The sequence below is a fragment of the Pogona vitticeps genome, chromosome 1 (assembly GCF_051106095.1).
Source record: "Pogona vitticeps strain Pit_001003342236 chromosome 1, PviZW2.1, whole genome shotgun sequence".
Taxonomy (NCBI): domain Eukaryota; kingdom Metazoa; phylum Chordata; class Lepidosauria; order Squamata; family Agamidae; genus Pogona; species Pogona vitticeps.
Genome location: NC_135783.1, coordinates 37,342,181 through 37,367,804, shown reverse-complemented (window position 1 = coordinate 37,367,804; position 25,624 = coordinate 37,342,181). Strand labels below are relative to the sequence as shown.

The 25,624-nt window shown below is 43.2% G+C and overlaps 1 protein-coding gene and 1 long non-coding RNA gene across 8 annotated transcripts in view; one reads left to right on the top strand and one right to left on the bottom strand.

Moving 5' to 3' along the window:
• The window catches only part of LOC110075356 (uncharacterized), a 55,274-nt gene extending 52,420 nt beyond the window's left edge, over positions 1-2,854 (bottom strand). Inside the window, exon 1 of the long non-coding RNA XR_012083934.2 lies at positions 2,719-2,854. This is a non-coding gene — a long non-coding RNA (uncharacterized LOC110075356). The remainder of the gene's footprint in view (positions 1-2,718) is intronic.
• The window catches only part of ENAH (ENAH actin regulator), a 134,136-nt gene that overhangs the window by 6,833 nt on the left and 101,679 nt on the right, over positions 1-25,624 (top strand). For 2 of the 7 annotated variants that reach the window (XM_078382998.1, XM_078382996.1), the window contains exon 1: positions 2,870-3,016. The exons of 3 other annotated variants lie outside the window; for them this stretch is intronic. In XM_078382998.1, the coding sequence (XP_078239124.1) occupies positions 3,012-3,016 (5 nt within the window). In that variant the 5' untranslated portion in view covers positions 2,870-3,011. Of the gene's footprint in view, positions 1-2,795; positions 3,017-3,383; positions 3,662-25,624 lie in introns of those variants that run through there. 2 more of the 7 variants (XM_020786538.3, XM_020786534.3) reach the window with 2 other exon arrangements.

Genomic DNA, 25,624 nt, shown 5'->3' with positions numbered 1-25,624 from the left:
CTCTATTTTTAAAATATTTTTAAAAATATTTTAATGCCAGAAACAAAAACTAGTTTTAATGTTTATGTTGTAAGGAAAGAGTTTAAAAGTTCTCTTCCTGAGAGTCATTTAACTTGGTCATGACTGGCAGAGTCAAAAGTTCAGATCTCTTAACAGTTCTCAAGCTGATACAATTGTTTTTCAGAAGGTTGGTGCTGATAACCACTCTGTTATAAGAAAGCCAGAGAGGGTTTCCCCCTTTGAAATGGATTTTTCACAGTTAGTATTATAGCCCCTGAGGGCCTGGCGTGCTCTGGTCCATGGGGTCACGAAGAGTCGGACACGACTAAACGAGGGATTCCTTTCAAATAAATGTTTAAAAAGCACCTGGAATTCACCATTCTCTTAAGATGAGTAGGTTTGGTATTTTAAATGTATTTGATTTGTTTTAAGTCTGCAGACAAAAAAGGCACTGGAGTCTCGATAGGGGCTTAAAACAGATTTACTTAAAAATAATAACTCAAAAACTGTCTGTCCAATCCCCCCTCTTGCCCCCATATCTTGCCACAGAGCAACAGCATATTGTCTGTTATATGTGTGCCAGATTTGGTGGTGATCTGAGGTCCAGTTTCAAAGTTTAGATTTTTTATTTTGTTTGGGATGTCCTCATTTTTAGAATTGCCTGACGGAATGCTGATTTGCTTGGTTGCACAATATCTATTGCTGCACTATTGTAGAGCAATAATACAGAAACAGCTGGTATGGTTTTCTCCTTGAAGAATACATATGCCATTCTTTTACACAGTCATACAGAAAACAGAGTAAATATCAATCAGAGCGTTTTTTTTTTTAATTTGATGAGTTGGAGGGAGAGAAAGTATGAATTATTCATGGCTTAAAATTAGACTTTTAAGTCAACTTTGCAACCAAGACACAATAGTCTGCACTTTTTAGAACACCTTTGCTAGACTTCAGACAAAACGACTCATTCTTCTGTGGACAGTGTTTTTTTTCTATTTTTATATAACTGTCCTCGTGTAGTTACTCGGGAGCATGGTCTGTTCAATTGTTTTAAAAAAGAAACACTGAATTGGTATATAAACTGGAACATATGGATGCAACCAAATGCAGTTTCTTTATAGCAATGATGCTGCCTTGCTACCACTGAGTTTAGGAGCATGGCACTGCAGGGTGTGAACCTAAGTATAGGCACTATGAATGGATCCTATTGGAATAAATGAGGATGTCCAAACAAATGTTTCAGCATTGCTGCAGGCGTAGCATATTATCCTAAATATAGATGCATCAGTGTCTCTATTTTAATGTGCACTTCTCACAGACTATGCCACAGAAATGAAACCAAGGTGATCAGAGCTGAAACAGAAATCCTATTTGACATTGGAAGCTTTTAGTTGGATAGTGGTATGTATGCAGGGATGTCACTAAGGTGGAGCCACTGGGACACCAAGTCTAAAGGTGAATCTATTTCTGAATGTTAGGAAAATAAGTGGCAACACCTCCTGACCTAATCACTTTCCTTTTCTTGAAGGCATAAACTTTTTTTTGGAGGACCATCATGCATTCTCCTCCTTTTTCATGGGGACATCATGCCCATGTTTTGCAGCAAAGTAAATAGAAGATGTGCCGCATGCCCTCATTTCTAAAATGGCTAGTTTCGGATCTGTATGTATAGGAGGTATACGGAGGAAGAATGCCAAGATCGCCCCCAGAAATTCAGTCTTAATGCCAATTGAATTACAAAGGGCACGATCTGCAGGTAAGCAGAAAAACAATGGGATGATTTGATAATGAGGAATTCAAGGCAGGTCTCTTGGAGAAAAGATTGAATAGTAACTAGAGGCTCAAGCAGTAATATATGCAGTCCACGTGGCCTTAGTAACCCAAACGGCTGGCAGCTATTAACGAATGAAGTATATACAGTGCAAGAAAGGTCAGGCAAAGAGGATGGAAACGCGGTTTAAAAAGGGAACTCTGCAATCCTCCTCCACACCGGTGTCATAACAACGCACAATTTATTCAGGAATAATAGCCCCTCTGCGGATTTAAGGCTTCTGTCAGGGTTGGGGAGTGTGACCATCGCGTACCAAAGAGGAAAGGGGAGCGTGACTGGCGTGCCACACAGACGACACACACCTAGGTGTGCAAAGGAACCCCCGCGTACTAAGAGCGGACAGGGACGGCAAGAGAGCCCGTCCCCCTCACGCACACAGACACGCCGAGGGGTGCAAGGGAATCACTGGCGAGGTGAGCAGCAGGGGTCGCCAAAGAGCATTCGCTCATCCCGGAGGCGGCGGTGGTGGTGATGATGGGGATAGTCCTTCTCTTCCCTAGTTGGCCGAGCGAGCCCCGTTTCCATGCCTGCCTGCTTGCCTTCCCTCCCTCGGCGTTAGAACCCGCATGGAACGCTTAGGGAATGCAGACCAGCAAAGTAGGCGCGGCTTTCTTCGCTCCGCCCCCTTTGGCGTCCCCTCTGCGTGCCTGCTGCCGCCGCCGCCGCCACCGCGCGGCGTACGCGCCCCCCTCCCGCCTCGCGCGCCTGGTTTTTCCCCCTCTCCGAGCCGGTGTCTTGAGGGAGCTGCTTGCGCGTTGTTCTCTGACTCTCTTTCCTCTTGTCTTGTTCTCCCCTCCTTCCCCGCGTCAGTCTGGCGTGTCCGTTGGGTCCTCTCCTCCTCCTCCCCTCCCCACCCCGCTCCGCTCCGAGCATTCCTCCTTCCCTACCCTCTCTCCTTGACTTCTTTGACTCCCCGCTGTGGTCGGGTTGGGCCGAGCAGCCGACTCGGAGGGCGCAGGCGGGCGAGTCAGTCTGCGAGGGTTGCCAAGGCAAGGGACTGGCTGGCGCCTGAGGAGGACACCCCCCTCCCCTCTCCTTCGTCGTCGTCTCCTCCTCCTCCTCCTTCCTTCCCTCACTCGACGTCGCCTCTTGAAAACGACCCAGCCGGTTTCGGAGAAGAGGAGAGTGCGAGGAGTGGGGCGGGGGGGGGAGAGCGCCCCCCCGGACCTTGGGCAGCAACATGAGGTGAAGAGGGGGGGAGGGCTCTCGCCGTGTCTCTTTTTCCCCCCTCCCTCGAAGGAGGGAAGCCATTATGGAGGAGGAGGGGGGCCTTGTTCACTCCCTCGATGTGTCCCTTTTAAAGGTGGGGGGTTGTGGCGGTGGAGGAAGGGAAAGGCTGGCGCTTGAGAATGGAGAAGCCTCATGGGTCGTTACGGAAGGGGGCTTTTCTCAATGAAGCTGGAGGGGGAAGCCCTGACGAGTTGGGGAAGGGGGGAGACCCTGAGGGGGGAAGCCTCGGGCGGGATCCGGGGTGTGCCGATAGGGTCGGAGGGAAGGAGCCGCAGTGGGGAACGCGCGCCCCGGGGTCCCTCCCCCCTTCCCGCCCCGTCACGCATTTATTTCTCCCTCCCCATTGAATTCCCACGGTTTTGTCGTCGGCTTCCTTTCTCTCTTTCTGTCCCCCAATTGTTCAGTTCCCTAGAAAGTGTGGGAAGTTTTTGTGCTCGTCTGTATGTGTTTGCCGGTAGAGGGGGAATGGGCTTGCGCGGATGGTGTGTGTGTCCATAGGGATAATAATGGCTCATCTGGCGTGCAGAGCTTTTGTTGCAAACGAGGATTGAGAAAGACGGTTTGGGGGTGCGCAAGAGGGAAGGAGGGAGACAGAGAGAGGTGAGACCACTTCGTTTAAAGGGGGTGAGATTCAGCCTTTTCTTTTTTCTTTTCTTTTTCTTTCTTTGCCGGGGAGACTATCGGGGCCGGAAAGAGAAGGGGGCAGCCTAGGCTATTTCCAGTGTCCTTTATTCGTGTTGGAAAACAAGATCTGCAATCACCTAGGTGTTAGCCACAGCTAGAGAATTCAAGGCGGAGACGCGAAAAAGCGTTTCTCTAAAATCGCCGTGTGTTGCATTGCAGCAGCCCCTGCTGGGTTTTTCTTTTGTGTAATCGATAAATAGGAGAGAAAAAAAATCACACACGTATACAGCGTCTCAGCAACGGTGAAATATTTCCTATTTTAAAATGTTTTTACTTTGATGTCAATGTAGGAGTAGATCTCCCCTCTCTCATGATAAACCTATGGGGAGGGCTTTCGTTTAGAAACGCTTTCTTCAAAAACTATTTTGCATGCTGTAACCACATTTTTCTTTGACGCAGCACTAAGAAAGGAGACCTTATAGGCTGTTTCATCAGGGAAGTCTGAACATTTTATTGAACCATGGGGATTGTGGTTGAATTATCCCGTCCACCTCAGATGTGTGTCACTATTTGAATTTCATTTGTGTTAAAGATTAATAACCAGTAGTTGTCAAGTCTTTTAGGGTGTATTTACATTCACACAAATGGCCCAGATATAGCCCCTTACTAGTTCTGCTGAGACAAAATGTCAAGTGCCTTGAAATCACTAGAAACTAGGTGCTCTGTACTAAACTTTTTTTAGAGCCGTATTCTTTTACCGTGCAAGCTGCACAGTCTTTATAACTTGAATCCTTGAGATGTTTAGTTACCTCTCATGCTTTTTTTGGTAAATCTGGTTTGTTCATACAGTCATAAGTTGTTGGCTATCATATACAGTATGTGTGTATGAGATGGGGCTATAGAGACCCAAGACCTTATTGATGTACTTAGGAAACCATATACATTTTGACTACTTGAAAATACCTGTATCTTCTAACTGATTTTAGTTAATACAGTATCTTAAATACTTGGTTTTGTGAAAGCATTTCAGTCACTCTATATGGAATTAGTCACCATAGTACTTATTTATGTCTTTGAAACCTTGCATTACTTTCTTGTGCTATGTGTATCTGCACAGTTCCTTCAAAACTGTTTTTATTTGTTTTGCATATTTAAAGACACATTTAAATCCCCTTTAAAAAGGTTTTTCATTTAATTGTACAGGGTGTCTTTATAATGAGTTGAACACATGACAAAAAGATGTATTAACATGTATTCTAGTGCTGGTGGGCTATCGTGTATTGAAACGTCAACTTGCTGAAGTACAGTATACTATATTCTTGGTGAATATAACTTTTGATATGATCACATTAATGTGGTGTTCTAAGAATATAATAGTTTATTTACAATATTTAGACCAGTGACATATGTATTTTGTTGTTTACTTGTTAAGTCGTGTCTGACTCTTTGTGACCCCATGGACCAGAGCACGCCAGGTCCTCCAGTCTTCCACTGCCTCCCAGAGTTTGGTCAAATTCATGTTGGTTGCTTCAATGACACTGTACAATCATCTCGTCCTCTGTCGTCCCCTTCTCCTCTTGCCTTCACATTTTCCCAACATCAGGGTCTTTTCCAGGGAGTCTTCTTATAAAACCTTATAATTTCTAACTTTCAATATTCCATTGGAACAGGGGTCTGAAACTCAATTTACCTGTGGGCCACTGGAGGCAGAGTCTGGGTGAGGCTGGGCTGCATCAGATTTTCCGCTAAGCGGAGCAAGAGCCCGAGGGGCTCCGAGGAGGAGAAGGAGGGGCGCGCGAGCCCTCGTCACCAGCCACGACCCCCTCCAGCTCCTTCTTCACTACCACCACCACCAGCAACAGCAGGATGAAGAAGCGGAGAAGGAAGGGAGCACCGACGGGGGGAGGAGGGCATGACATAATTTTTTAAAACCTTACAGAAACACCTTGCCAAAGGAGAAAAGCCTCCATTGGTACCCGCAATATTAGACAGAATGGGGTGAGCCCCCACAGGTGTGCGCGCATACACACACACACAGAGGTCCAGCAACCTTCCTCTGAGGCCCCTCATCAAAAAAAGGCACACTCAGGTGAGATGGCTGGCAGGCTGCAGTTCTGGATGGAGGGTGCAAGAGGCGCTGTCTTGGGAGACAGCCAGTGAGTGAGGTGAGGCTTTTTTGACTCTTGACAGCAGAGGACATGTGGGCACTCCAGGGGGGCAGGCAAGGCGGGGGCCACAAACTATCATCCGGTGGGCCGCAAATGGCTCCCGGGCCACATGTTTGAGACCCCTGCATTAGAACATGTTAGCATGCATACAGAATTTGACTTCCGCAATCAAAGTATTGCTGCACAGAATTTCACAGCTTGACAGGTGATCTGCGTATCAACATCCGAGAGAAGGAACTCAAGCCTGTTTCCCTCTGAACGTCCTGGGATTCTTTCTGTTAAGTGGGTAATAGTCTCTTTGCACACTATGTCATACAATGGGCAGGTGAAAAACATATGTTGTATGGTCTTGATCTCCTTCAGGTGGCAGGAACATAACCTTTCAGCAAAGGGAGTATTTTTATACTTCTAGTACAGCAGAGGGGAGGGCCAAATACTTTATCAAGGTAAAGGCTCTTCTAGTTCCTTTAATTTCCAGAGATGTTAAGTGTTTGGCCAGTTCCATACAGTTTTTGATGTACAGTAGCTCCTTACAGCCATGTTTTGAATGCTAGAGAGATCTATTTGATGTTCGTTGTCCTCTCTTCTTGTTTGACTATTTGTTTTGCCTGCTGTAATCCAGAAGATATAAATGCCTGGGGTGAGAGGCCAATTTTTCCCAAGTAACCCTGGACAGATTTGACCCACTTTGATTGATAATTATTGTTAAATATCAAAGAAAATAGGCCTTTTGGATGTAACTGCCCCTTTAGCCACATATATATAGATTGGATCTTAATCCAGGCTTCTACTTTAAGACATCCTGTTTCTAGCCTTATCCTTGCATTTGACATGCATCTTGGGACCTGGAGTATAGTTCTTAGAAATTTAGATTGAACTATTTCTTGTGATGCAAAGTGAGAGCTGGGTGGCCCCATGAATGAACTGTACAACAGCTGAGGTAAAGTCTTTGCTTTGTAGAGTTTGAGGACTATTGGTATAAAGGATCCTCCTTGGGAGAGATGGAATTTTACTGTACTATTTGCCGATCTTTCTCCCTGATCTGCCGCATATTTACTATGCTGAAGACTAGATCCTGAGGTCTGTAGAACTACACCCAGATATTTGAAGTTGTTCACCTGCTCAATACCGTGTCCATTTATTTGCCATGATTGAATCTTAGGTCTACGTCCGAAGGCAACTATCTTGGTCTTCTGATAGTTAATAGTCAGGGATTTGTTTTCACAGTAGGAGGTGAGCTTCTTAAGTGCCGTCCTCAACCCTATGGGGGTTCTGGATAGAATTACTGTGTCATCAGCATAGAGTACCGTGTTCTCCTGAAAATAAGACAGGGTCTTATATTAATTTTTGCTCCAAGAATGCATTAGGGTTTATTTTCAGGGGATGTTTTATTTTACAGTCATGTCATCTTCTGGTTGCTGTACAGTGGTGGAGGGCAGGGTTTCACTTAACTAGGGCTTATTTTTGGGGTAGGGCTTATATTATAAGCATTCTGAAAAATTGCATGATGGCTTATTTTCAGGTTAGGTCTTATTTTTGGGGAAACAGGGCAGAACGGGCACTGTTCTGTCTCCAAGTTTAGAGAAATGGAGATCAGTGGTGGTAAGCCAGTTTGATAGATCATTTATATAAAGGATGAATAATGCTGGTGCCAGTAGGCAGCCTTGTCTAACACCTCTGTGCGTTTGCACAGATTCTGTGAGGTGTCCTTGTCTGTTGCACCTGACTCTCAGGTATGTTTCTTCATGTAGGGCCCTGATTAAATATAAAAGTCTTTTGTCTGTGGGTGAGTTTGTTAATTTGTCCCAGAGGTGTATTCTAGATATAGAGTCGAATGCTGATTTAAAATCCACAAAGGCGGCATAGAATGAAGTTATTCCTTTGGCCAAGTATTTCTCAAGAAGATGTTGTATAATTAGGCATTGACCTATTGTGGATCTCTCTGGCCAAAAGCCTGCTTGTTCTGCCCCAATGATATTTTCTACTTCGAGCCAATCCAGGAGTTTATCTAGTAGGTGCCTTGCGTATAGTTTGCTTATAATGTTCAGCAAACTTATTGGCCTGTAGTTGGCTGGGTCTTCCCTTGTAGAATGGAACCACTATGGCCGTTTTCCATTATATTGGGATATGGCCTGAGTCATTGATATGTGTGAAAAGAGGTGCTAGAAAGGAGCCCTACCATGTCTTATTTTCTTTTAGGAGTTCTGGTGGGATGCCGTCAAGGCCTGGGGCTTTGCCATTTTTCAAGTGTTCTATATGAGCTATATCTATATATGACAGGCGGGCCTGGCGTGCTCTGGTCCATGGGGGTCACGAAGAGTCGGGGTCATTCGGAAGTGCTTCCAAGTGTTAGTGGAGGGGTGGTACAATGACATCCTCATAAATACTTGTAAAGTGAAATACCCATTTATTTGCTGGGATACATGAGGATAATGGGTGTTTGGGCTCTGATAGTCTGCCTGAAATTAGTTTCCAGAAAAGGGATGGTTCTTCTTCATGGCCTCTGTGAATGCACACAATAGGGCTTTTTTTTGTGGGACAAAACTCTTTCAGCCTCTAAACCACCGACATAGAGGTAGCCTCCTCACCATCAGCTATCCCCGTGTTAGCTCATCTGGCTCTCTACCTCTGGTAGCCTCCCACAAACCCGCTGAGAAAACTTCCAAAAAGTCCTCTTTTTCCACAAAGAGTCTTACCTCTGTGCCAGTAGATGCCTCCAGGAAGAATTTGAAAAAGAAGAAACAAAATGTTAAAGACAAAAAGACCAAACAGATTCTTTTAAAGGAGCGTCACAGGGACATCCCGCCTGTTTCAACGTTGGTCCCTTCACCCATCCTAGATGACTCTTCTCGAGATTGAGAGTCTGCCTCCAATGCCACTGGGTTTCTTCCACCCTGACGGGCTCACGCTCCAACTCCTCGGTTGGTGCGGTCACCCAGCCCTGACAGGCTAGAAGATGTGGTCTTGTCTAGCCTGCATTCTGCCCATGATAGCCCTGCATCTGCTGGGCGGGCATCACCTCTGCCGTGGTCTCCATCCATCTCATCGGCACTGTAGTCTCCACCCCAAAAGCGGCTAACAAAGAGGAAACACTTGTCTCTGGATTGACATCGATCCTGTAGAGAGATCATCGTCTTCCCTTGCTCCAAACGACACTGAGCAAGGGATAGATACGAAGAACCCATCTACATAGAAATAGATCAACGTAGAAACCATCGCCGACGTTGAGATCCCCACACCAACACCAACTCATCGGATGTCGACGGCGATAGTCGGAGGAAGCGCGTCTGATACGTGTACGCTTCGGTGGCGTCTTCCTCCTCCTCATTGCCAGGTCGACATCGACATCAATGACTTCACGATGTCGAGACTCAGGTTTCTACACATAGCAAGTGTTCCCAAATCGCTAGAGACACTCCTCAACCTAAGGACACCAGATCTTTACAGCTGGCATCCACATGTAAGACTCCTACCACTGCTCAGCCTCAACTTGCCAAGTCTTCTGTACAACAACCTCCTAAATGGGCTACCACCAAAGGAAAAATATCTAAAGTGCCAATTCCTTCACCTTCTGATCAAGAGGACTGTCTTTTGACCTTTAACTCTAATCAAGAACAAGATCCTCCATCTGACGCCTCTGAAGAATCCCTTATAGATGGTAGAACTCCAGAGTCTGACGGAGGTGATCCACATCCATCCTCACCATCGAAAGACTACTCGTCTTACTCTCAAATGGTGGCTCGGATGGCTCTCAAACTGGATGTGGAACAGCCACCACCACCTATTTGAATACCCATTTATCTGCGGGGATACAGGAGGATAATGGGTGTTTGGGCTCCGATAGTCTTCCTGAAATTAGTTTCCAGAAAAGGGATGGATTTTTGTCTTTTGCTGCTTCTATCACCTTCCTCCATAGTTCTCTAGTGTGTTCTTTTTTACTGTGGTGTATCTGCTGTTTGTATTCTTTTTTATGTATCGATAATTTTAGGAAGGCATCTTTTTTGACATGGTCTTCTGCTCTCAGGTATTCCTGGTATGTCTGGTTTACTAATTGTTTTGCTGTCTTACAGCTTTGATTGAACCTAGGTTTGGATTGGTTATATGATTTCTGAAGTTTTTTACTATATGAAGGGACAAGGTGTGGATTTAGCTGTTGTAGGAGAATTTCATATATATCTATAGGATTCTGGTGGATTGGCTGGCTTCCTACTGGATTAAGGGAGTCAATCAGATTTTTTGAGGTTAGAAGCTGTTTTGAATTTTGTGCCTGTTTAGGTGACCATATTACTCAGTAGCCCACTCTTTCAAATGCTGTAATTTCAGTATGATATCTCAGTTCTTTGTTTAGGTTTCTAATATTTAGGTGAAAACTTAGATGTAGAGGGAAGTGATCCCCCTCCATGTAAGGAAGTACTTGGACAGTTTCAGCCATGGAAAAGAGAGCCCTGTACACCAGGATGTAGTCAATTGTGCTAGCTTTGGATGCTGCCATAAATGTGAATTTTCCTGGAGTATCACCTATAATTGTGCCATTTAAAACTGAGAGACCCAGTCTGTAGGCAGATTTGTACAGACAGGCCCCAGCATAGTTTGCACATTGATCTTTAGATGCCCTCTCCTCATTCAGGGTCCCCACACTATCACTTCTTATATTGGCTATCATCTTAAATTTAGTCGTCATCTGGTCCCATATGGGCATTTAGATCTCCACCAATCAGGACCAAAGTGTCCGGATGTTCCATGATAAGCTCTCTTGTATAGTTTTCAAGGTCTATCCAATTTCCTTCTGTTTCTGCTTTTCTAGATGTGGGAGGTGAGTATATGTTTATGATCAGTAGGGTTTTCATACTCCCTATTAGTACTACTGCCATGGCCAGCTGTCTCAAGGGGAGTTTCATTGTAGATTTCACTTTCAGAGCTGTTGATACCCAACACCCCCCCTTCAGTCTCCCTGGTCCACGCCGTGGGATTGCTCTTACCATGAAAGAGTTTAAACCATCTTTGTCGTTTAGTCGTTTAGTTGTGTCCGACTCTTCGTGACCCCATGGACCAGAGCATTCCAGGTCCTCCTGTCTTATCTTTGTCAGACCAGGTTTCTTGCAGAAGAATGATGTCACATTTATGGCGGAAGAGAGGGGTATCATGGGTATGGAAGATACATCTGGTCCGGCCTGCCACATTCCATGATAAAAGTTTAACTTGAGATGCAGATTTTTGATTGCTTTCTGGAGCACACCGACATGCCTGAATGTCTGGTACCCCATTTCGCTCCTGAACCTTCGGTTTGTCTACCTTTGGGGTCATTTCCCCTTTTGTGGCAGAGAGGATTTTAATGGGGTTCCCTTCCTTGTTAGCTTCTCCAGAGCAGGCTGAGATACACCTGATGACTGACATCCTCTGTAGGTGAGGGGAGCAGCTGGTGTGGGTAAAGGATATCTTTATGGGCCCAGACTTTGTTATTTTAGTTTCTTTGTGTCTCTCTAATAAAGGAAGATCTTTCAGCTCTACTTGGGTAGGTAATCTTTGTTACATTTGGGACTATGTAATCTTCGTGAAGTTGGACTTTTTGTTTGTTTTCCCTCCATGCAGTATTCCAAGGCGAAGGCTTCTTCATTTGTTTTTGTCTTTTGCCTGCGGATAGTTCTGGGGAAAAAACTACTGAAGGGGCATATCTATCGCCCATGAGTCACTCGGGGATAGAATCTGAGATAGTTCCAATTCTGCAGGCTGGCTGTATCTTCTCTTTGTATGGATTGTGTATTCTGCCATTTCTTGGGGGGGGGGGTTGAATACCTTTTGAAAGAAGCCTTGGCCTTGGGAGCATTTTCACTTGATTACTTTGGTTTTTTATTTTGCTTGTAAAATCACGGGGCTTGTTAATTGGGATACTGTTTGGAAAGTTGCAAAATTAGTGTGCTCTTCCTTTCCTCTGCCACCTGGCTTAGTTTTTGAAGGTGAACTGTTGTAAATGGTGGAAGCTTCGACCCTAGATCTGTGAGGGTCATAGCTGATATTCTCGGCTGTTCTTTTCCTTATGAGAGTGGCTGAGGGGCCATCTCTTTGTTTTGGAACCTGAATTTCTCTGATTTTTTAAAAAAATTGTAAGTGTCCAATTTTGTGATTGGTTCGAGGTTGATAGTTGAGTAGGTTGTATGTATTACCCATTTGAAGGGTACTGCTATTTTTTTTCAAATTTGTATAACAGGCTCCAAAAATGATGGGCCTGTTTACTATTGGCGAACATCATGTGCACCCTGCCTCTTAATTGCCCAGGTTTACTGGGATATATACAGTAGCATTTTGTGTTTGTTTGAGCATGCCAATCCTCACCCAGTATTTCTGTTATCGTCTGCAATATTTATGAGTTGGAGGCCCAGGTGCTATTTGATTTTCTTAGTGGCCAATTGTAGAAGATGATATGGTTCACGGATTTGGGTGGTGGGGTTTCAGCCAGGGTGGGCTCTTCACTATCGGATGTAACTGTCCCTTGGGGGTTTTCTGTCTGTATATTTTCCTTGCATACTGTCACTGCAAGTGGATGCTGGGGATAGGGTTCTTCTGGGGTATTTCCATGCCATTTGTCTATATAGTTAGTAACTCTGGATTAGAGGATAAGCCAGGTCCCTCTGTGGCATTACTTAGGTCATATGGGTCTGCCCAGGCCTTTGGGGTCAGCTCAGAGATGGGCATTTGATCCTGAGTTGTTTTTTCTAACGACTGTGAGTATCTCTGACCTTTAAAGGCTGGGGAGTTATCTTTTTGTGTTCGATCTTTTGTGCCCAGCTCCTTTTTAGCCTGAGGTCCTCAGATTTGAGGGGGGTTCTGCTTTTAAAATCCCCATCTTTATCATGTAGGCAATGCATTGTAGTGTTGCTTTAATATCAGCGATTTCTTCCTTTAAAACATGCAGCTTATTGAACATGCTTTGATTGGATTTGGCTGAGAGGAAGCACTGATTGCGTAGTTGGGTGTAAATAATCATAGTTTGTTCACTCTTGAGCCCTTGAGCACCTGGGGGACCTATTTTTCCCTCCATATGATTCTCCTTGGGTCCAGGTGTTGATAGGCTTAGGTGTTGAATGTCTGGTACCCCATTTCACTCCTCTCTCTGCCTCTATGGAGTCACTCTGTAGCCTTCTCTAGGAGTTCTGGGTCCAGAGACCAATTGCCAGTTACTTCTCCAGACTGTGGGGTTTTGGCTGCAACCTTCTGATGTGTCTTTTTATTACTTATGCTTACATTGTCCGTAGTGAGTGGGGTATTTTATGTATATTACCTCAGTGGCCTTTGTTTATGAGAGGAAGCATATTCACTGAAGCATATTGGCTGATGTGATCTGAGGCCACACAGAGGTCTGCTATTGATTTCTGGTTTGGATTTTTGGGAGCTTTTTAAATCTTGCCGCATGTTTTTTTGGTCCTAGTGGTGACCATGGTTGTACTCCACCGATTTAGCTTATTAAGTATCCCCCTTCTACTTCTGCAGGTATAAATCTCCACTCAGAGGAATATAGGTCTTGCACAGTTACAGTCAATAGCAGCTGTAGAGAAAACGTCTTAGCCCCGGTAAGCAGTTTAAACATAAACCATTAAAGGGCAGGTTATTCCACCCTGTTCCTTGGTGGACTATTACTCATTTGGGCATGTGTGCAAGCGCTCATGTGCAAATGGTGTTGCAGCGCTTGTCTGGGTACGCGTGCGCTTGCACGCATGCACAAACAGCGGCACGGCGCTCGCCACATATACCATTATTACTCCCTGTCAGGAGCAAGTAGCATTTTGAATTGTAACTTAAATTATTTTTTTCATGATATAACAAGTACATGGGTAACATAATAGAATTAATGACTGTAATTTTTATTGCTGAAATCCCCACTCTCCTCTATTCAATATACAGTGGTGCCTCGCTTAACGTTTGCTTCGTTTAACGTTTTTTTCGCTTAACGTTTATTTTTTCAGAGGCAGATTGTGCTTCATATAACGTTTTTCCCTATGGGCGATTTTCGCATAGCGTTTTTGGGACCATGCTTCGCTTAACGTTTTTGGTTTTAGGTCCCCTGCTTCGCTTAACGTTTTTTTTGTTTTCAATTTAAAAAGTGTCTTAGAAGGGTCCAAAACGGTTCTAAATGCTTGGATTCGTTAGAGGACCCCTTAAGTCATGTGCAAACCTGATTTGGCTTTGATCTGACGTTTCGTTAATTTTTTGTGAATTTTTGTTTTTTGGCCCATAGGAACCAATGAACTTGTCAAAATCTGACAGCTCCATGCTTTCCTATGGGGGAGAAAACAATTTACAAAAAATTAACGAAAGTTCAGATCAAAGCCAAATCAGGTTTGCACACAACTTAGGGGGTCCTCTAACGAACCCAAGAATTTAGAACAGTTGCTGAGTCTTCATTAATTTTTTGTGAATTTTTTCTTCCCCCATAGGAAATAATGGAGCTGTCAGATTTTGACAGCTGTCAAAAGTTGGGGGGAAAAAAATTCACCATTAATTAACGAAAAGTCAGATCAAAGCCAAATTAACTTTTGCATCCGTTTTAGAGGGTGCAGAAGCTAATCCAAGCATTTAAAACCATTTTTGACCCTTTTATGACACACTTAATTTTGCAAAAATTGACTTCGCAAAGCCATTGAAACCTATTGAGTCAGCTACAATACATTCCAATGGAGGATACATTGTATCGTTTAACGATGTTTCCTATGGGTTTTTTCGCTTAAGGACGGCAATCCGTGCCTATTGGAACGGATTAACCGGTTTCCAATGCATCTCTATGGGAAATGGTGTTTCGCATAAAGTTTTTTTCGCATAAGGTTTTTTTTTTTGGAACCAATTAAAAACGTTATGCGAGGCACCACTGTACATATGTGGGAACAGTTGGAACGGCAAAGTGCTATGTAAAACATCACATGAAGTCTCCCAGTTGTCTTTTACTGGTCTGCTGTACAGTGATGCCTCGCAAGACAAAAATAATTTGTTCCGCGAGTCATTTCATATTGCGAAAATTTCATCTTGTGAAGTGCAGTTTCCCATAGGAATGCACTGAAATATAATGACAGTGTAATTAATGTGTTCCTATTCGTCTTGTGAAACACGACCATAGAAAAATTTGTCTTTCGGGTCACCAAAAAAATTGCAAAACACTTTTGTCTTGCAAGCTTTTCGTTGTGCGAGGCATTTGTCTTGCGAAGCATCACTGTAATAAAATTGTAAGGACAGTAGGTATGCAAGAATATATAGTCTCTTACTGTTTCTTTCTTCCTAGCATGAAATCCTGACTAGGTGTAAGGAGGTCAAGGATATGGTGCATATTTCCCAGACCCCTCTCTGATTGTTGTGGTGTGGACAGATAAAGAGGCTGGTCATGGGACTAGAGAGTGTGATAATATGATATATCCCTTCAACCCCCACCCCCATCTTCTTGATAAATAATAAATTGTGTTAGCTCATTATCTCATTCTCTTGCTAGTGATGAATGTTTTGAGAGGCTTTCACCAAAGGCACAAACATGAAAAGAGGTAGATAATATTAACAAAATAATTTTGTTCTTTTGGAACACTTAATGTATTTCTTCTCATAATATCTCCATCAAATGTTAGAGGTACTCAGTGTCACTTAATAACTTATGCTTCCAAATAAGAACAAATTCTGCCACAATGGGGGTGAGTGGGATTAGTAACTTTCCAGAAACCTTTTCCATTTCTAAAAATCAGTGACTGAAATCCTCTTGCTGAAATGTAGGCTGCAAAATGCTAATGATATCATAAGATGTTGTGATTTTTTTTGGAAATCGAATGTTTCCTAGTTCTGTTCTGAAGGTCTGAGACACATATGTAATGCCATTCATAGCTGGGAAGCACTGGAAACTGTGGGACAGGAGGGAAAAAATTTTAATTACCGAAAATTATTGACAGCAAAATAACTTTCCCAGCAGCAGTGATTTTCAGTAATGAAAGACTTCATCCTCCCATCTTGCGGTTTCTATGGCTTCCTGACAATGGAAGGGAGTATATGGGAGCCCTGGGAACTTCGGGAACAGTAGTTGGAAATACTTAATTTCTGAAAAACTGCTACTACTGTTGGGGCTCTCTTCAGCCTTACACAGCAACAACATTTCACATTATTTCGTAAAATTAATTAGTAACCATGACTTGATGTAAGTACTGTGGTGCTTCGACTTACGACCATAATACGTTTCAGAAACAATGTTTTATTTAGGCTGGTCTTTGACCGTAATAAAGTTTTATCCTATCCTATTAAAAATGGCTTTTTTGAAAGCATCTCTGTATGGCTACACTCTGCTTTGGTTTCCTTTGAAATAAAGAATTCTAATAGAACATGGTCACTCTCGCCCAGAGTTCCCCCTTACTATCACTTCCTCCGCCAAGTTGTCTCTGCTGGTTAGATTCAAGTCAAGGATAGCTAGTCCTCTAGTTTTTTTCTCCACTTTTTGTAGGAGAAAATTATCAGATACACAAGCCAGAAATTTCTTGGAAGAACCATACTTTGCGGAATTTGTCTCCCAACAATAATTGATAATTGAAATCTCCCATCAGGACAATTTTCCTGTTAATGTGGAGATATTCAGTCAATGCAGCACATATGTGCATCTAATTTATGCCCTACCATGTGTACAGAAAAAATCTAGTAACTGGCCAAGATAATGATATTAAAGTAGCTTGTTTCTGGTCAAAAACAGTCTAATCATTTTAATATTATAATTTGTTTGAATTTTATTTATATTTATATACATCCATAATTTTAAATTGTGCAATACTCTGATACAAATAAAGCAGGTATAGACAAACAATATTCTTCCATTAATGCCCAGCATTCTTCACCACTGGCTATGCCAGTGGAGGCAAACCTTTTTCTGCTCGAGTGCCCAAAATGAGGGGGTGGGGAAGAAACCAGTGGCTGCCGTGCTGCCTGGAAGACCAGAACCAGAACAGGAAGTGGCAGTTTCAGGGGGAATTATGGGGACGGACAGGAAGTTAAAAGGGAATCATGGGGACAGAAAGGAAGTTAAAGGACCCAGAGCAGGAAGAGAAAGTTGGAATCCCAGCTGCAGCCACTTCAAAAGGTTTGTTTCCACAAGGGTGGGTGGGTGGACCACTCACTCACATGCCAGAAGAAAGGGCTTTGCGTGCCAGATGTGGCATGTGTGCCATAGGTTCGCTATCACTGGTATTCTAAGTCAGCCTATTTAATAGCGTATGGAGAACATATCTTGCCAACCTTGAGTTAGACATCTGGATTATAATTGGAAAGATGGGAGTATAAATCTCCACACTAGGTAGTCTCTTTTAGCCCTACCTCCTTTACAGGGATCCTTAACACATCTCTGCTTTTGCTTTCTAAATCAAAAATAGATTTAAGAGACCACACAATATCTTAACTGAAGGCCTACAGCAGCAGTTCCCAACTTTGTGTCTCCAAATGTCTTTGGACTAAAATTCCCAGAAGCCTTCACCACTAGCTGTGCTGGCCAGAATTTCTAGCCTCATCTGGTTTAATATTTAGAGCTTGAGAAGTGTACAGAATGCTTCCTTGATATCAGCTATTGTCTATGGTAGTGTCTCCCAGTCTTGGGTAAGCCAAATGTTCTTTGACTGCAGTTCCCAGAAACCCCAATCATCACAGCAGGTGGTGAAGGCTTCTGGGAATTGCAAGCCAAGAACACTTGGGTTACCCACATTTGGGAAACACTGGCCTAGGGGATAAAGTGGATGGGTTTTGTGCTTATTCTTACTTTGTTATATGCTAGCACTTCTCAGTGTACTTCCAAAGGGGCAATGCCAGCCCAATAACTTTTCAATGGGGATAGGTTTCAGGCAGCCAGTAATAATTGTGCATTATTTATTAAGGGCTACATCCACTTGTTTGATATGTACTGTTTTATACCATGCAGTGCTGTGCTGTAAATGGTGTAGCACAGGGACAAAATTATTGTCCTTATTGTTTGTTGATATGCACCCCAGTCTGACCCAGCCAGTTTTCTAAGTAACTTATATCCGAGGGCAGCTTTTTGTTTGATGTTTAGATTTTAATGTTTTTGTAGGTCAGGGCTTGATCCAGAATGACACCCAAATACTTTAGGGTAGGACAGTGTTCCAATATCTTGTCTTCCCAGCTAACTTGGAGCTTTCTCTCTGTTTCTCTAGTCTTCAAGTGGAAGACTGAGAGCTGTGTTTTTAAATGGTGTAGCTTCAGCTGGTTATTTTTATAATATAAAGAAAGATCTTCTAATGCAGAAGTTAGCTGGTGCTCACTGGATTAAAATATTTCCCCTGTACCATCAAGGCAGTAATGACCTGCCATAACCACTGCATCAAATATTTAAATTGCTCTCTTCTGCACCTTTTCCAGTTTCACTATGTCTTTTTTGAGGTGCAGTGATCAGAACTGTACACAATACTCCAGGTGCGGCCTTATCATTTTGTACAATAACATTATAATGATGGTGGTTTTATTTTCAATCCACATTTTGTAACTGTTCCATTCAGTTACTCAATTTACGAACTTAATCCGTTCTGGAAGGACGTTGGTAATCCGAAAAGTTCATAAGACGAAGGAAAATTTCCTATAGGAATGCATTGAAAACCAGTTAATCCGTTCCAGCTGTTTTTGGTTCTTAGGTCTAGGGGCGGTTTGTAAGCTGATGCAATGCAAACTGCCAGCTGGGGGAGTGGGGGGGGGACAAGAGAGGCTGAAACTGCACCGCTGCCACCGTCTCTCCCTTGGCACAAAACCCGAAGCTGAGCAAGTGTGCCCTGGTTTGTAAGCTGATGCAATACATACCGCCAGCCAGCGGGGGGGGGGAGAAGAGAGACTGAAACTGCACCGCTGCCACCATCTCTTTCCCTCAGCACAAAAGGCATCCTCTGCCCACTTCCTTCTCTCTCTCCACAGGTAAGGGAGGAGTTAAACAAAAGCTGAAAGGAAGATGCGGGAGGCAATGAGGAAGAGCAGGTGGAAGCTGAGGCAATGCAAACCGCCAGCTGGGGGGAGCGGGGGGGGAAGAGAAGTTGCATTCCACTTATCTCAGTTCAGAATAAGAAAGTTCAGAGAGGGGAGTGTCACGGCCGGCTCTCCTGATTGCCCGGTAGAGAAGGCGCTGCCTGATGGTCTGGATTCGAAGGTGCGGACTTGGATCCACATGGCGTGCTCCCAGCTCCCGGGAGAGAAGGGGCGGGAGAGGAACTGCCCACCCTGTTTTTTTGCAGCTTATTACGGTGGGGGGAATAGGAGGAGATGGAAGGGGAGACTCTTTCCTTAACCCCGAGGGCCACCACAAGGCTCCTCCTCTTCCTCCCTCCATCCACCAGACAGCGAACCAGCCACTTTGGTTCCACCTCCACCCATTCTCTCCTTCCTGGCCGACCAAACACAGAAACAATCTCCCCCTGCGCATGCCGACCACAACAACAGCTGCGCTCCCCACACATCCCCTCACCCCTGTCATCTCGACCTGAAAGAAACAACAGAGTGAGGCCGCTGGGGGGGGGGAGACTCTTAACCCTGAGGGCAACCGCAAGGCTCCTCCTCTTCCTCCCTCCCTCCACCAGCCAGTGCACCAGCCAGAATGGTCCGTTCCATGGGCCATTGCAGTCAACCTTTCCATTCGTAACTCGAAGCAAAGTTTGCAAGTTGAGGCAAACGTTTCCTATCAGAGCGGTTCGTAAATTGAAATGTTCGTAACTAGGGCTGTTCATAAATCGAGGGTTGACTGTACTTACTAGTTTTTTAAATCTAAAAACAGGCTATAAAAAGACATGTATTTCTATTATTAAGACTGGTTATGTCGCACTTTGCTGTAGAGAGCATGTATGTTGCTTCTTTTGTGATTGTACGCATTAGATTTTGATTGAATATTCTTTGTAATGGGAATCTATCCAGAAATAAGAGCACAACAGGTTTGGTCCTCCACACTCCAGTTCAGAAAAACATTAAAAAATATTTCTGCTAAAAAAAGTCTACTTATGACTTTTAAAGGGAGACAATTTCTATTAAACATTCTTTAATTATTTTTTTCTTGTGCCCGCCAATTTATTACGAAATGTTGTGCTGTCCAAGTTTTGGAATTTTTATGATTTGATTTTATCTGCACTAATGGGGCAATATATAAATTGATAATGTAATTTAAAAACAAAAACAAAAAGCTTGGCCACTAGAGGGCATGAAGTGGCTTTTTTAGTTCAAAATACTTTAAAATGGTTTGGTATTCTTAGGCTCAGAAGTGAGTGCTGCTGCCTAAGGTCCGTGTGGAGTTGTGTGCAGCCCTTGGATCTCTTGAGGTTGACCATTCTTAGTTAAATGGTCAAGGGTTTTTATCATCTTTCCAACTGAAATTTGATTGATTACTAAGTCATAGTTGTATTCTGGAGCAAACAACATGCCATATCATTTTCTTTACCAAATGCTCTACTTCAATTAATTGAAAGAAGGATTTTCAAAATTACAAATATTCACTGTAATATTGTGGAATTGGATCACTTTAAATCTTTCTGTATGGTTATTTAGAGTAATAAGCTCTTTCTTACCACTCGAGGTCATGTTTAAATATTTGGTCCTCTGTATAAATGAAATGTCAGCTAAAAATGAAGTGAAAAAATAAAAGTGAACATTATTTTTGTCATATGTGAGTGAGAAATGACATTATCAAAAACAGTGCATTTTAGGTTTCAGAAAATGAAAAATTAATTTTCCATACTATTTTAATTTAAATATTTTGACATTAATATGTCAGTGTCTGTATTTAAAAAAATTCCAGTGAAAGAGGGATATCCACCACTGACTGAAATCGTTTGTTTTATTGTCAAGCAGCTCTTACTGCCAAGATGTCATTCCTAATATTCAGATGCTATTTTCTTTCTTTTACTTTGAATCCATTTGAATTTTGGGTCCTTCCCTGTGAAGCCACAGGAGCCAAGCTTGCTCCAGCTTCCATGTGATAGCCCACTGGATATTTAAAGATGGCTGTCATATTTCCTCTCTGCCTCCCCTACTTCAGGCTGAGCTTACCCAGCTCCATGAACTATTCTTCATAGGGGTTGGTTTCCAGAGCTTTTATCATCTTGGTCTTCAGCCCCTGGACACATTTCCTGAACTGTAGTGCCCCAAAGAGATACATCATTCCAGGTGACTTGAATAGAGAATAGAGTGGTACAGTTATGACAGAGGAGAGTAGAGTGGCACAGTTATGCTCTATGTGGGGCTTCCCTTGAAGCTGACTCGGATACTGTAACAGGTCAGAATGTGGCAGCCAGGTTAATATCTGGGGTTGCTAAGTGTGGTCATATCTCTGTAGTGCAGGCTTGGCAGTACTGGCTTCTTGTGTTTTTCCAAGTCAGATTCAAGATATTGGTACTGATATATAAAGCTCTTAACAATTTGGGACTCTGTTGGAGTGCCTTCTCTAAAGAAAATCAGCCTGTGACTACTTAATCCACCTAGGTTAGTCTCTTACAGGTGGCTACTCTGAGGGAGGCCCAAAAGGTTTCCACATGGAACTGAGCCTTCTCAGTAGTGGCCCCATCTCTTTGGAATGGGCTTCCAGTAGAGATCTGGCTCCCTTCCTCCCAGCCTTTAAAAACTTATTAAAAATTAACCTTTTGAATAAGATTTTAGGGATAGTCTTCTCCCACATTGCATTACAGCGATCTCAAAAACCATTCATCTTGCGGGTTTTTTGTCCCACGAGGCGTTCGTCTTGCGAGGCACCACTGTATTTAGCAATTGATTACATTTATACCTAGCCATTTAAAGTCCTCGAACAGCTTTATACAAGGAATCTAAGAAAATTTGCTTAGTTGAAGACAAGGATCAAGGTCCGGTGTAGAGTCAGGTGTGATGGATTGTAGATGATATGTCCAGAACTTGTAGAAACCAGAAGGCTAGAACTGGTCTGCATGTTGTGGAAAAATGCTTTCATATAAGTTGTGATTTTGAATCCTGTTTTAAGGATGTGACCTTGGCTGCCAGATGGGCGGTATATAAATCAAATAAATAAATAAATAAATTAAACATCTGCCTACCATTCACAATACATATATGTGTTATATGCACCCTAAACCCTCCCATCTTTTATATCTTCTGGAATGCAGAGGGCATGTTGGAATCCTGGTAACATGCTACACGTGTTTCTGTTTTGGCAATAATATGTTCAATGATTTATTCATTCCACACAACATTATTCTAGACAGCTGATTGTTACTTTGCTGGGTGGAGTCTGTGATTGGGGTGCATGTTGGAGTTGATGAAATGTATTTATTTATTTATTTATTTAATTTATATGCCGCCCACACTACCCAAAGGTCTCTGGGCGGCTTACAGGATTTTAAATACAATAAAGATATGTAACAATTAAAATACAATTAAAATATATATAAAATTGCCATCGGACCCAGGGCTTTTTAAGGCCCTGTAAACTAAAATTTAGGTAGGAAGTTGCTAAGTAGAAAAGTTCAAAGCAAGGTAGATTTCTTCAGAATGCCATCTTTTCCAGACACAGGGCCCACTAGGGAACATTGAAGTTTGAATGCATGAATGAGACAGTGTTGTGGAGAGGAGGACTTTATGAGACAAGAGGGAACATTTTTAGACAAGCTGTACAAAAAGGACAGCTTTCATTCACCAGGATAAGATGACATAAAAACTGCTCAGCTGGACGCTGGGGGAAAGCCAACAGGAGCTGAGTAGAATCCAGTTCAGTTTGAATCATCCCCAAGGGCTGAAAGTACTGTACAAACGTTTCCAAATATGTTGTCTAAATAGGGACAGGCTGAGTATACATTAAAACATGATATAAGTGGACAATAATCATATGAGTTAAGAGATAAAAGTGAAGTAGTAGCGAGCAAAGAGAGACCTGTTCCAGTAAAGGGAAGCTGTGAGATATGGTCAAGGAAACAATGTAGTAATGAGAAGAAAGACTACTGGGAAAGTGTTGTCATAATAGGTGACTGAGCTGGCTGGATAGCTCAGTGGTTTGGGAATCTAGCTGCAGAGCCAGAGGTTGGGAGTTTGAGTCCCTACTGTGTGTCTTGTAAGTAGAGCCAGCCTGTGTGTCCTTAGGCAAGCCTGTCTGAGATTCACCAGTAATACCTTCCTAAAATTGTTCACTAGAGTCTCTGCTTTCTACAATCAGAGATATCAATGGAGCTTCCCAAATGATTTGCTTTTATCTCCAGCTTGGGATAGCAGGGAGTTCTTGTCTGTTATCATTTTGTGCTTGCAGAGATCCCTAATCCAATCATGGCCCTGGAATATGGTATGGCTGGTTGGTTATACGGGTACTTGGTACCCCACACAGTTACCTTTTGTTGTGGATCGCATTGTAGGTAACAAATAATAATGTTATCTGTCATTAAATAGTTTAGAACTCATAGTTTGCTGCTGCATCTCAAAAGGTGTTATAGCCTCTATTTTATACAACTTCTAAACTGGCACATACATTTTAATGATTTTATTTATATTGGCACAAGAGGTTACTGAGAGCACATGTGGTCAGATTCTCTTTTTTATGTGTAAGCCTTATGCATTCAGAAAAAATGATTGGAGTACCAAATTAAGTATCCCTTCTCTTCATGGTGGGCATGATTCTTTGTTGTGGTCTCTGTGGCTCACACGTGGATTGTAGCACCTGTGGGAAACCTTGTTTTGAAGCTTCTAGAATTAAAAGCTCTTCTCTCTGGCTCCACTCTTTCACATGCTTTTATTTGCAGTTGCCCCCTCAGTTCCTTTCTTTTTGCCACAAAAGCAGCACTTAGCAGCTTCACTGGAGGAAAGCAAGATTATCTACCTACCTACTTTATGTAAATAGTTTTGCTTTTCTTACCCCATCCCCATTTGTTTTCCTTTGTTCTTCATCTAAAAAAATAAAAACATAAAAAAGGGTTTTGTTTATGCTGTACCCCCTTCCTGTCCTTTATGGCCCCAGGAAACCTTTTTAAGAAATCTGCTGCTTGCAGCTGGAAGCTCTCCTGTGCTACGTAACAAACATAATATCTCTACAGTTTGGGAGGGGGTGATAAGATCACTCATTGCCCTATTTGTTGAGGCGTCACCAAAATAGGCCTCTGCAGTAGAGTTTCTACTCTTCCTCTGGGAGCAATCCCTTTAGGCTGCTGATTCCATTTATCCAATGACAATTTTGGGCCCGATTTGCAAAACCACATTGAAAAACGTATTGGTGGTGGTGGCAGCTTGTGGTGATGCTATCCTCTTGGCATCAAAAGGCCTGGATAAGTCAATACTGAGGGATCTCACCCAGACTCAGTAAGTGGTACTGAAGGACTTGGCCAAGAATTTGAACAAACACACTCCTGCCTCTGAGTAACCCCTGGTATCAACTTCAGCTTCACCTCCAATACCTCTAATACTGACTGCTCAAGCCTGTAACAAAACCATCTGCCCAAACTGAACCTCCACCACAACCCATAGAGATGTCAGCCAACTCTGAACAAATGGTTGCTTGGACTCAGTATTGGAAGGAGAGCTTTGCAGCACATCTTGACATAGTACCAAACTTGCACCTAATGAGTACTGACCCAACAGCTTTCAATGCTAGGGTCAATACTGAAAATCTGTCTTTCATCCATTGTACCCCTCCATTTACCAATCCTTTGTTTTTGTTTTGTACAGCATGGAGCTCAAGAGTGGAGCTTCCCTGTGCACCAGTATCAACATTATGACTATTCTAATCCACATTGGGACAACCACGATATTGGCATTTGTGACAGGTCTCCTTCACCCTCAGTGAAGTGTCACTCCCAAGACACTAACATTGCTCTCTATCGCCCTCTTGGGCTCAAGACTGTTATTCATCACCATATTGACACTGTTACCATTCTTACCAGTACTCCTAGGCATGATACATGACCACCGGCCTTTATGTTCCCCCATCGACTGGTATGACTATGCTTATGAATACCATGTTTATGGCAGACACTCTCCTTAGGGCTATGGCCATTCTACTTCTCCACTATATTGCACACCTACTCTTATCTCACTATTAGGCACCAATCTTGACCAGCCGCAACCAAACCATACCATCACATCAGACAACCTTGTTCAACCACCATCATCCTCATTCTCTACAGTTGTCACTACAGTGCCCCCAGCTCTTTCACCCACTCAGCCCACATGCAGATATATTCGATAGCATCCTATGTCACTGCCAGCTATTTCATCAGTGCAACCTTCATTGGGCAAAGCGCACATTGACTTGGATCTGTCTGATGACATTCAGGAAGATTTCTCCTCCTCTTCTCCATCTGCGTTACTGTCCTCTCCCAACTCCCTGATTGGAGATTATTCCCCCTTCTCCCCCTCCAAGGATACCTGGTAGTATTCCAACCTCTTCCACTTTCCCAAATTGCTAGTCATCAAATCACCACCTCCAATATCGAGCCCAGTATTTAACTGAATCTAGTGTGCATCTAGTCTGTTTGCTCCTGGCAAAAAGAAGGAGAAGATATGGAGGCAGTGACAGAGTTTACCTTCTTGGGCTCCATGATCACTGCAGATGGTGACAGCAGCCACAAAATTAAAAGATGCCTGCTTCTTGAGAGGAAAGCAATGACAAACCTAGACAGAAGAATGAGAAGTTTTTTTCTTTGACAGATCCCATGTCTGTCAGCTTTCACCCTACCTAGTGAGGGGCAGTGACTTCTCCCACCGTTGGTAGTAGCCCCTGGTGTCATGCTTTATGCCAATCGAGCAAAGACGTATAACCAGTAACTGCTACTTCCCGTGTTATTTCAACACT